The 12,150-nt window shown below is 42.6% G+C and overlaps 1 protein-coding gene across 2 annotated transcripts in view; it reads left to right on the top strand.

Annotated features, from left to right (window-relative positions):
* Window positions 1-12,150, top strand: part of ARFGEF2 (ARF guanine nucleotide exchange factor 2) — a 166,928-nt gene that overhangs the window by 143,075 nt on the left and 11,703 nt on the right. For both annotated transcript variants that reach the window (XM_026014749.2, XM_026014748.2), the window contains exons 28-34: window positions 1,666-1,826; window positions 2,897-3,027; window positions 3,168-3,297; window positions 6,373-6,508; window positions 7,341-7,479; window positions 7,585-7,639; window positions 9,796-9,910. In XM_026014749.2, the coding sequence (XP_025870534.1) occupies window positions 1,666-1,826; window positions 2,897-3,027; window positions 3,168-3,297; window positions 6,373-6,508; window positions 7,341-7,479; window positions 7,585-7,639; window positions 9,796-9,910 (867 nt within the window). The remainder of the gene's footprint in view (window positions 1-1,665; window positions 1,827-2,896; window positions 3,028-3,167; window positions 3,298-6,372; window positions 6,509-7,340; window positions 7,480-7,584; window positions 7,640-9,795; window positions 9,911-12,150) is intronic.

Here is a 12,150-nt window from a genome sequence, read left to right as displayed (position 1 = left end):
CCAGAGGCTGTCAGGAACCTATCCCCACTCCTCCCCTAAGAGCAGTGGTTCTTTACTGTTCGCTATTCAGTGCACACAGCAACTCTATAGAACACAACTCCCATGAGTACCAAGAACTGGCTGTACCATTACTACCCACACTTCACCAGAGAGGAAACTGATGGACAGAAAAGTAAAGTAGAACAACTTGCCTGAGGGATGCCTGGTTGGCTCAGCAGTTAAGCATCTGCCTTCGTCTCAGGGCATGATCCTGGAGTCCTGGGATCAAGTCCCACATCGAGCTTCCTGCATGGAGCCTGCCTCTCCCTCTGACTGTCTCTCTGCCACAGTCTGTATGTCTCATGAATAAATGAATAAAATCTTTAAAAAAAAGATAAAAGAAAAAAACAACTTGCTTACCTGACTGAGGTCACACAGCTAGGAAGCGCGGGGCAGGATTCATTCCCAGACAGGCCAGGCTAGAGTTGGTGCCACCTGGTCTTGCCTGTCAGCACACAACAGGCTGTTTACTGATCTTGGTCTTCATAAAAGTTGTAAAGCATTAGATCAGCCTTGATCTTTCTTGAGGTCTTTTTACCCTTAGGAAACTTCTTGCTACTTGTATTTTTGTCTCAGGTGATATCTATAGGATTTTGAAAAACCTTAGACTTCTCAATTGCCTTTTACCTTTAGCTCATTGACCTTCTTTATCTCCCTTTATCCTCACAGCATTCCTTCCAGGTAGCACGTGGTGTAGTCTTGGGATGGGAACAGCCAGAGAGTTAAAGCAGTGTGCTCACTGAACTGGGGCCAGAGCTTTGCTCAGTGCTCAGCTTCTGTCAGGCCGACTGCTGAGGGCCAGCTTCACACAGATCAGTGTTTATCTTATACGTTTCTTTGGGCTCCATCGTAAAATAGCTTAAGTTGAAATGGATGCCTGTCCATTCAGCATCCTGTGAAATTTGGTCTTCTCATGGCTTGTCCTCTCTCACATCCTTAGGGACACTTGTCAGGTAGGGCCTCTTCAGAGAATTGTCCTCTGACCCCCAGCCTAAGCAACCCAGCCGCCTTCTGTCCCCTCACCCATCACTCCCCCAACCTGAGATTATTTTATATTTTATAAATGCATTGGCCTAGGTGATTATTGTCTGTCTCGCCCAGTGGAGCGTAAGTATCATGAGGCAGGAAACTTGATTGATCACCTCTGTCCCCAGGGCCTACAACTGTGCTTTGCACATAGGTGACACTCAGTAAATGTTTGTTTAATGAATGAGTGAATATTGGAGCTCAGGAACCAATTGAACCCAAGCGATGCTCAATGGATTCTTTGCTGAATGATTTAATAATCAGTGCCGTTGGGCAGCCTGGGTAGCTCAGCAGTTTGGCGCCGCCTTCAGCCCAGGGCCTGATCCTGGAGACCCCGGATCGAGTCCCACATCGGGCTCCCTGCTTGGAGCCCGTTTCTTCCTCTGCCTGTGTCTCTGCCTGTCTCTCTCTCTCTCTGTGTCTCTCATGAATAAATAAATAAAATCTTTAAAAAATAATAATAATCAGTACCATCTTCTAGAGATAATGACATTCTTTTCTTAGATTTTCACAGAAATAGTCCCCTTGGGGTAGGGGTAGTTATTTGATCCCCATTTCTAAGTCCTGGTCTTATTAAAAAACATGGCTCTGTTTCCACAGCAACTATTTTCCAGCACCATTTCCCTGCAGCCATCGATTCCTTTCAGGACGCTGTGAAGTGCTTGTCGGAGTTTGCCTGCAATGCTGCCTTCCCCGACACGAGCATGGAGGCGATCCGGCTCATCCGCTTCTGTGGGAAATACGTCTCTGAGAGGCCTCGGGTACATTTTTCCTCTATTCCCTCTTGGGCACTGAGTGGAAAAGGAATCATAAGGCAAAAAACCTTTTTGCTCCCAGCAAAGAGCATTTCCAGCTATGCTTTTAGAAACACGTGTTTGCCCTAAACAGGCAAAATGCTGCCCGTTGCTGGGGTTCCACCTTTTCTCTCATGATGAAATTACTTATTTTACTCCTACTGAACACTTACCTAGTATTCTACTAATTGTTTTTGTAGAAGATGATAGTATTTAGCTTTGCATTTTGGCAAAGCTAAAGAAGCTAGCCCTTTCTATTTGAAAGAGAACAATCCTCCCTCTTAAGACAGTGACATTTTACCATTGTGACATGGCTGAGAAGACACATTTTTTAAAATCACCTTTTGTTTTCTCCCAGAAATGTTTGGGGTTTTTGTTATGTCTCACCTCTCCAGAGAGGCCTGCTTGGTTTAAATGACAGCACCAGAAACTGAAATTGGGTAGAAATAAGCACATCTAAACTATTTTGGACTATATAGATCTTTCCTTCATATCTTTTCTGTGTATTGATTTATTTAGTCTCCACATCAGACCTTTGAGATTGGCAGCTATGTCCCCATTGTACAGGGGAGTTGATGGGGGCATAGAGAGAAATTGTCTAATGTTGGATAACCAGAGCTGATAAAGAAATTTCATTACAGCAGACAGTACCGCGCTTCAAGAGTGGTTACAGAGCAAAGGGCTCGAAATCCCAGAGGTAGGGCAGGGAGTGGGGTTTCACATCTAGACTGGGAAAGACTGCCAGCTCCTAGCTAGCTGCATGACCTTGGGCAGCTGACTTCACGTCCTAGTGCCTCCCTTAACTCAGCAGTGACCTGCCCAATCAACTTACTCTAAACCCCACAAAGGTCCGTAGGCACAACTGCTCGTATGCACTTGGGAGAGGCTTGTGTTTGCCTTTTGGGGATTCCCTGTCCTGCCCTTGCTGAATGAATGTTTTTAGAAAGGGAAAATGTGCGGGGCCTTAAAGTTTGTGTAGTTCCCTTTGAGTTTCTTCCTTTGCTTAGTCTGCATCTGAGAGGTAACTGTCCTTGCAGGTGCTACAAGAATATACAAGCGACGACATGAATGTAGCTCCTGGCGACAGGGTCTGGGTCCGAGGCTGGTTCCCTATCCTGTTTGAGCTTTCCTGTATCATTAACAGATGCAAGCTAGACGTTCGGACAAGGTAACGGTGTCCCCAAGCAGTGCCCCTTCCGTCACAAGATGAGCCTTGGTCACCTGCTTGCCTACCCCATGCTCTCCCACTCTCTTTTTTGTTCTTTTCCCCCACCCATTCCGTCTCTGCATCTGGCTTTGTTCCCCCAGAGGACTCACGGTCATGTTTGAGATCATGAAGAGCTATGGCCACACCTTTGAAAAGCACTGGTGGCAGGACTTGTTCAGAATCGTGTTCAGGATTTTTGACAATATGAAACTCCCTGAGCAGCAGTCAGAGGTAGGTGATGACTAACATGGTACCCTGGATACTGTGGGGGGAGCTGCTCTGCTTTTGTCTGCCACAGGGTTGTGTCATCATCCCTCACACAAGTCTTACACTTTGAGATGCTGGAGGTTTGTTTTAAAATGGAAACCCGGGGATCCCTGAGTGGCTCAGCGGTTTGGCGCCTGCCTTTGGCCCAGGGCGCGATCCTGGAGTCCCAGGATCAAGTCCCGCATCGGGCTCCCGGCATGGAGCCTGCTTCTCCCTCCGCCTGTGTCTCTGCCTCTCTCTTTCTCTCTGTCTATCATGAATAAATAAATAAATAAATCTTTAAAAAAATAAAAATAAAAATAAAATGGAAACCCCTGGGGCACCTAGGTGGCTCAGTACATTGAGTATCTGCCTTCGGCCCAGGTCGTGATCTCAGGGTACTGGGATCCAGCCCCACATTGCCTCCCTGCTCAGTGGAGATCTGCTTCTCCCTCTCCCCCTCCCTCTGCCCCTCCCCCTTGTGCATGCACACACACTCGCTCTCAAGTCTTTTTTAAAAGATTAAAAGATTAAAATAAAATAAAATGGAATACCTTGGCACTTTTATATCAGAATCAACTAGTGCTAAGAAACTGTTCCCAATTGCGGTAGGGCAAAAAGAAATGTCACCGTGGCCTGACTGTGGGGCCCTTCAGCATTGTACCTGCCAGTTCAACAGGGCACGTGCTCCTCTCAGTTACTTGGTTCATATCAGCTTCTCAGCAGTCAGTAAAAAATGAAATGTCTCTGGTCCCTAAAAAAAACCTTTATTTATTTATTTTTAAAGATATTATTTATTTATTCATGAGAGAGAGAGAGAGAGAGGCAGAGGGAGAAGCAGGCTCCACGCAGGGAGCCTGACGTGGGACTTGATCCCGGGTCTCCAGGATCACACCCCGGGCTGAAGGTAGCCCTAAACCACTGGACCACTGGGGCTGCCCTAAAAAAAACCTTTAAAAACATTTTTATGGGAACCTTGCTGGCTCAGTTGGTATAGCGTGAAACTCTTGATCTTGGATTTGTAGGTTTGAGCCCCACACTGGGTATAGAGATCACTTAAAAATTAATTTTTTTTTAAAGATTTTATTTATTCATGAGAGACCCAAAGAGAGAGGCAGAGACATAGACAGAGGGAGAAACAGGTTCCTCAAAGGGAGCCGGATGCAGGACTCGATCCCCGGACCAGGATCATACTCTGAGCTAAAGGCAGATGCTCAACCACTGAGCCACCCAGGCATCCCTTTTTTTTCCTTTTTTTTTTTTTTTTTTAAGATTTTATTTATTCATGAGAGACACAGAGAGAGAGAGGCAGAGACACAGGCAGAGGGAGAAGCAGGCTCCATGCAGGGAGCCTGGTGTGGGACTCGATCCACCGAGACATCCCTTAAAAATAAAATCTATAAAAAAAGTTTTGGGGCACCTGGGTGACTCAGTTGGCTAAGCATCCTCTGCTTCATCCTCTCCCTCTGCCCCTGGGATTCTCTATCACCCTCTGCCCCTCACCGCTCTCGTGCTCTCCATCTAAAATAAATAAATCTTAAAAAAAAAAAAATCAGAAGACAGAAAAACAAAACGTTTGAACAGCCATAGTTCCAGCTTCCACAGGCAACCTAGTTGTTTTGTTACTAAATTTTCTTTATTTCATCTCTCTCTACCCCACCTGGGCCTCGTGCTTTTCCATCTGAGCTCCATCTGAGCACCCCAAAGTGTTTTTGTTTTGTTTTTTTAAGATTTATTTATTTGAGAGAGAGAAAGCCCATGCATGTAAACAGGGGGAGTGGCAGAGGGGAAGAGGGAGAGAGAAAGAAAGAGAGAGGCAGACTGCCTGCTAAACATGGAGCCCGATACTTAAGCCAAAATCAAGAGCTCGACACATAACTGGCTAAGCCACCCAGGTGCCCCAAGGGAGAGAGAATCTTAAGCAGGCTCCATTCCAAGCGTGGAGCCCAACATGAGGCTTGATTTCATGATTCTGAGATCATGACCTGAGCTGAAACTAAGAGTTGGATCCTTAACCAACTAAGCCACCATGGCACCCCTAACCGGAAGTTTTTTAATTGCTAGTGAGGTTGCATTTTTTTTTCCTATTACTGATTTACATTTCTTATTTTATGAATTGCTTTTTCAATTCATAGGGACCTATGAATCCTTAGGTCATCTAGTGGGTTGTTATCTCTCTCCTATTGATTTAGGAGCTTCTCAGTGTGTACATAAAATACCATGTCCTTACATAAATTACAGATGATTTTGCCCACTTTGTTATTTTCATTTTCTTTTCCTTTTAGAAAATTTTAGCTTTTAAGAAACTGAATCCTTTTTTTTTTTTTTTAAAGAAACTGAATCTATCAGTCTTTTCCCTTAGGGCTTCCACTGCTGGAGTCTTGTTAGCAGTAGCAAACCTTCCCTTTTCGATGATTTTCTAAATCTCTTTAAGTACTTGAAATAGTGCAATGAAATTACCAGAGGTAAATTTTTGGTGTAAAGAGGTATAGTTAGCATAATCTCATATTCACTTTTTCCAATTCATTAAAGCTTTTTGTCAATATCACTTTGAATGACTGTTAACATTCTATCCTACAGATATACTTAATTAGGTACCACCTTGCTGTGTATTTGAATCTGTGTTTTCAGTGTGTAAATGCCAGTGTGGTGTAAACATCTTTATTCATAAACCTTCACCCATGGATTGTTGAATCTTTTTTTTTTTTTTTTAAGATTTTATTTATTCATGAGAGACACACAGAGAGAGGCAGAGACATAAGCAGTGGGAAAAGCAGGCTTCCCAGGAGGAACCTGATGTGGGACTCGATCCCAGATCCCAGGATCACGCCCTGAGCCAAAGGCTGATGCTCAACCACTGAGCCACCCAGGTGTCCCTGGATCATTGATTCTTTCCTTAGGGTCCATTCCTGGCAGCAGTGTTCCTGCATCCATGGGTATGAGTGTTGTAAAGACTGTTGACACGTATTGCCAGATTGCATACCACAGTGGTTTTGCCCATGCTGTAGGAGTGCCCACAAGGAAAGTGGCTTCTCACCATTATCTTTTTGTTTTTTTCAGAAATCCGAGTGGATGACAACAACTTGCAATCATGCACTGTATGCTATTTGTGATGTGTTCACCCAGTTTTATGAGGCTCTGAATGAAGTTCTTCTTTCTGATGTGTTTGCACAATTGCAGTGGTGTGTGAAACAAGGTACTTGCCATGTCTCTAGGTGTCATTCTTCTTGACTTGGTTTTTAGTGAGAGATTAACTTTTTCAGTATGTAAAAGCAAGACTATAATGCCAAAGACTACAGTATATAACTTAATTGGTAAAAATTTGTATTTTCATTTAATTAGAACATAAAAGCAATCTCTCCAACCCAGTTTATAAAGCATTTCTTAAAGATGGGATGTAGTTATTATCATATTTTAAAAGTTGTGCCTTTGTGTATTACACTGTTTTTTCCTACTTTTGTCTATATTTGAAATTTTCTGCAATGTTTTTCTAATGTACTGCGAGGGTCAGTATCAACAACTTCATCAGTGGCATTGTTCATTTGAGTACTTCCGTGTTGACATAGTGTGTTTTAGGAAAATTACCCACATAGCACATTCGGCCTGTATTCCAGAGATAGTTTTGGCTAAAGCCAAAAACTTCATGTATTAAGTTTTTTCAAAAAGTGACTCAGTTTTAAAATAAATGATAAAAGTGTCAGTACCAGCATGGCACTGTTTGGGTGGCCAAATTTAAAGAAACTCTGTTCTAATATTTCCATCCTTTAGGATTCATTGTACAAGAAGCCCATTAATTAAGTAGCAAACTGACCTGCCTCCATCCCTAGCAATAAGGCTGTGATAAGTAATTGTCTCTTTATAGCCTGCTTAAACAATAAAAGTTTTAATATCGTCCATATTGTTGCTTCTTTAAGAGCCTTCAAACCCCTCATCTTGTCATCTCCACCTCATGACACAAAGCATCTGTGCCCTGGTGGAAATCAAAACAGCAGTGGAGGTTTGGTGATAGATGTTGCTTTATTTTGCAGATAATGAACAGTTGGCTCGGTCAGGTACCAATTGCTTAGAAAACTTAGTAATATCTAACGGGGAGAAATTCAGTCCCGACGTCTGGGATGAGACATGCAGTTGTATGCTGGATATCTTCAAAACAACCATCCCACATGTGTGAGTGCAAATGTTTATTTGCTGTTTATTTCTGTGCTCTGTAGACACATTAAGGCTCCAGGTTCTTTCACGTTGATCATTTTCCTTCTCTTGCCTTCCCTTCAGTTTGCTGACATGGAGACCTGTAGGAATGGAGGAAGATTCATCAGAAAAACATTTGGTAGGGGTTTTTGTTGTCTTTTCTCTGATCTCATCGTCTTATAGTAAGAAATTAAGCAACCCAAAGAGTTGATGCTTTTATGATGGGAAGTGAGTAAAAAAGGTTATAAGATTTAAAAACTAGGGGCACCTGGCTGGCTCAGTCAGTGGAACATGCAGCTCTTGATCTCAGGGTCATGAGTTCAAGCCCTACATTAGAAGTAGAGATTACTTAAAAAAAAAAAAAAAGACAAAAGATCAAAAGATTTAAGAACTGTGTGTGTTGTTAACATCTTTTTTAGAAAGTACAGGAAATAAGTCACCCCATCCAACAAAAACCACAGTTTACATTTCTAGTTTTTTCTTTGTATGCACATATATAATCCACACGTTTGAAATTCGGGTGCACTTGGCACATAATGTTTTACCTAACAACATGTCAACATTTTTGCATATTCTTAACTATTCTTTGAAAGCAGATTTTTCAACGGCTGTGCATTATTATAATTTATTTAACAAATTCTCCCTTGTTGGACTCTCAGTCTGGTGTTTTGCTGATAGTAATAATGCCTCAGTATACTTATCCTTATTTATTGTTCTCCTTAATTGAGTGCTTTCTTCCACACCAGTGTGATAGTGGTTTTTATTTTCTGTACTAGGCCACATAGAGAAGTTCTAATTCAAGTCTCACTTTAAAATACCTTGGTGTACAGGGGCTTTGTATTATTTACTTCTATTCCCAAATAATTGTAAGTCCATTAGATTTTATAGGGCATTTGGGGAGTACCTGGCTGGCTCTCAGAGGAGCATGCAGCTCTTAAGTTCAGAGTTGTGAGTTCAAACCCCACGTTGGGCATGGAGCCTACTTTAAAAGGCACTTGGGATATAGCAACTTAAAAAATGAAGCACCTTACAAATTAAGCAACTTAGAGGCACCTGGGTGGCTCACTGGTTGAGCATCTGCCTCCTGCTCAGGTCATGATCCCAGGGTCCTGGGATCGAGTCCTGCATCAGGCTCCCCACAGGGAGCCTGCCTCTCTCTCTGCTTATGTCTCTGCCTCTCTCTATGTCTCTCATGAATGAATAAATATCTTTTTTTTTAAGATTTTATTTATTCATGAGAGACAGAGAGAGAGAGAGAGATTGACAGAGACACAGGCAGAGGGAGAAGCAGACTCCATGCAGGGAGCCCGACGTGGGACTCTATCCCAGGTCTCCAGGATCACAACCTGGGCTGAAGGCAGCGCTAAACCTCTGAGCCACCTGGGCTGCCCAATAAATATCTTTTTTACAAAATGAAGCAATTTGGAAAAAAGTTATTTAAGCATTTTTTGTTTGTTAACTGTCTTCTGTCAACATTTTAAAGAGCTAGCTATCACACTAGTTTATATTTGAGCTTGTCCCCCTAATTCATCAATATTTTGTTTATTTTTTTTTTAAAGATTTTGTTTATTCGTAAGAGACAGAGGCAGAGACACAGGCGAGGGAGAAGCAGGCTCCATGCAGGGAGCCCGATGTGGGACTCGATCTCGGGACTCCAGGATCACGCTCTGGGCCAAAGGCAGGCGCTAAACTGCTGAGCTACCCAGGGATCCCTTGTTTGTTTATTTTTTAAGTAGGTTCCAACTCGGTTTGAACTCACCATCCTGAGATCAAGACCTGAGCTGAAATCTAGATTTGGATGCTTGACCGGCTGAGCCACCCAGGTGCCCCATGTCACACTCATTGTTAAATCATAATATGTAGAGAAATACCTTTGAAATAGGAGTAAGAAAATGTGAAATTTTAATGGGAGGGAGGAAACACATGACATTTTTAATCTTTCCTATGCAGCCTAATTAAGCAGGCAGCATAATTTTACTTCAAGTAAAGCAAAGCACTTAACTTCAAGTTGGGCCAGCAGTGTCAAAACAGACACATCTCTGCCCAGGTACTGAATTGTGTTCACTGAAAAGTGAACATTGGGGACGCCTGGGTGCCTCAGAGGTTGAGATCTGCTTTTGGCTCAGGTCCTGATCCCAGGACCCTGGGATCGAGTCTTGGTATTGGGCTCCCTGCATGGAGCCTGCTTCTCCCTCTCTCTCTCTCTGTGTCTCTCATGAATGAATAAATAAAACCTTAAAAAAAAAAAAGAAAGAAAGAAAGTAAAGATTGTATTTCTTTCTGGGTTACTTTTAGGATGTGGATCTGGACCGCCAGTCTCTAAGCAGCATAGATAAAAATGCCTCTGAGAGAGGCCAGAGCCAACTCTCTAACCCAACCGATGACAGCTGGAAAGGTAGACCATATGCAAGTAAGGCCACTTTTTTTTAGTTGTTTTCACTTACTTATTTTAAATAGGTAACACGTTTATATTCTTCAAATATTCAGAAGGTAAACATGATAAGCCTTCTTCCACCCCATGCATCAGTCTGCCAGTCCCTTCCTTGTGGCAACCAGAGTCACTAGTTACTTATGTGTGTTTCCAGTTTTATCCATAGGCAAGAAATGCATATCCATAATACATACCTATGTACATGCACACACGAATTCTCCTATCCTTTTTATACAAATTACAGAATACTGTGTTATTCTTTTTTCACATAGTATATTTTTGAGACCATTCGCGATTTGCCTAAAAAGCTTTCATGTTCTTTTATACTGTTTATTAGGTGTTATCTCAGGATATAGATGTACTGTTATTTGCTTAATTGGGTTCCTACTAATGGAATCTTTTCCTATTACAGAAAGTACTACATTGAATCTCCTGATATGTGTGTCATTTGTGAGTTTTTCTGTATAGTAAATTCCTCGCAGTAGGATTGCTGGGTGAAGTGCACTTGCCATCTTGACAGATAATTACAGATTCCTATCTGTTAAAATTGTACCTGTTCACGTGATCTTATGAGTGAAGCTGAGCAGTTTCTCATGTGTTTAAGAACACATTTCTATTTTTTCATCGTCTTTTCAACTCTTTCCTCATTGTATATTGGCTGTTAGTCTTTTTATTGTTTTGGGGGAGCTTTTTATGTGTTAGAGATCCCTTTTCTAGATATGAGTGTCAGATTACTTTGATCAGTTTGCCTCTCACTGTTACTTGTGGTTATGTTTTATCATCTGTCATTTTTCAAAATGTGTTAAGAGTCTCTGTGAGCCAGGCACTGCACTGTGTGTTTCATTTGTGTGATCTTGTAATCATTCTCTAGCCCTTTAAGGAGATGCTATTTACGGTTGCATGAACTGGGGCCTAGATAGATGACATGACTTGCCACTTTGTAGTGGAGTTGGGACTCAGACACACTTCCCGCTGACTAAGAAACTGGAATGTTCCCCTAGTCTGGTCCTTTTCCAGCTGTGGCTCTGTTGCTTTTCTTCATAGCAATTCCACCCTCTTCTCATGCTGGACTGTCGGTGTTGACAGTGTCGTAAACTTGTTGTTGTTGTTGTTGTAAACTTCTGAGGCAGTGCATTAGACAAAGTCACATGTGGTCCCCAACTATCTTTTGAAGGCATAAAACATAACCACCATTTGAATCCATAAAAAGGCACCATGTTGGGGGTGCCTGGATGACTCAGTTGGTTAAGATCTGACTCTTGGTTTTGGCTTAGGACATGATCTTGGGGCTCTGCAGTCAAGTCCTTCATCAGACTCTGCGCTCGGTGTGGAATCTGCTTGAGATACTCTGTCTCTGCCTTTCCCCATGCTCGTGCTCGCTCACTCTCTCAAATAAAATCTTTTTTAAAAAAAGGCACCATGTTGGACACTCACATGCTGTTCCTCAGTATCTACAGTACAGCCAGTGCCTCTGCAGGGGCTGGTGAGCGGAAGAGCTCTGTCTCTCATCAGCTCTAGATAAAGGTTTGATTTGTGTGGAGGGTACATGTGTGTACAGTTCTGTAAATAGAGCCACTCTTGGTGCAGCAAGAGGTTTATACTCTGAGAGGTGCCTGGGACTTGAGACCCCTGCCATTCTTCTTGGGAACATTCTTCCAGTTTCCCATCTCAGCCTGCTCTGGGGGCATCTGTGTGGTGAGTAGGGCAACAGGCACAGTCTCATGCCACTTGTACTCTCCTTCCCTTTTTTTTTTTTTTTTTTTTTTTTAAGATTTATTTATTTATGATAGAGAGAGAGAAGCAGAGACACAGGAGGAAGGAGAAGCAGGCTCCACGCCGGGAGCCCGACGTGGGACTCGATCCCAGGACTCCAGGATCACGCCCTGGGCCAAAGGCAGGCGCTCAAACCGCTGAGCCACCCAGGGATCCCTCTCCTTCCTTTTCAATTTTTGTCACTGAATTGGCATATATCAAATGTACATGTCCTAAAATCCACCATATTCTTCTTTTATTAAAACTGATTCAAAATGGAGAATTTATTTAATACACGCACATACACACACACACACACACACACACACACAATTACACAGTCACTTCCAAAACTTGGAAGTGACCCATCCTCCCTGTTTGCCATCCCTAAACACTTTGTTTAATGTTTTCAACATTCTGATTCTGTAACAATAAGTGAATAAGGAATCTCTACTTTTGTCATAGTC

The sequence above is a fragment of the Vulpes vulpes genome, chromosome 14, assembly GCF_048418805.1.
Source record: "Vulpes vulpes isolate BD-2025 chromosome 14, VulVul3, whole genome shotgun sequence".
In the NCBI taxonomy this organism is placed as follows: domain Eukaryota; kingdom Metazoa; phylum Chordata; class Mammalia; order Carnivora; family Canidae; genus Vulpes; species Vulpes vulpes.
This window is presented reverse-complemented; position numbering and strand designations above follow the sequence as displayed.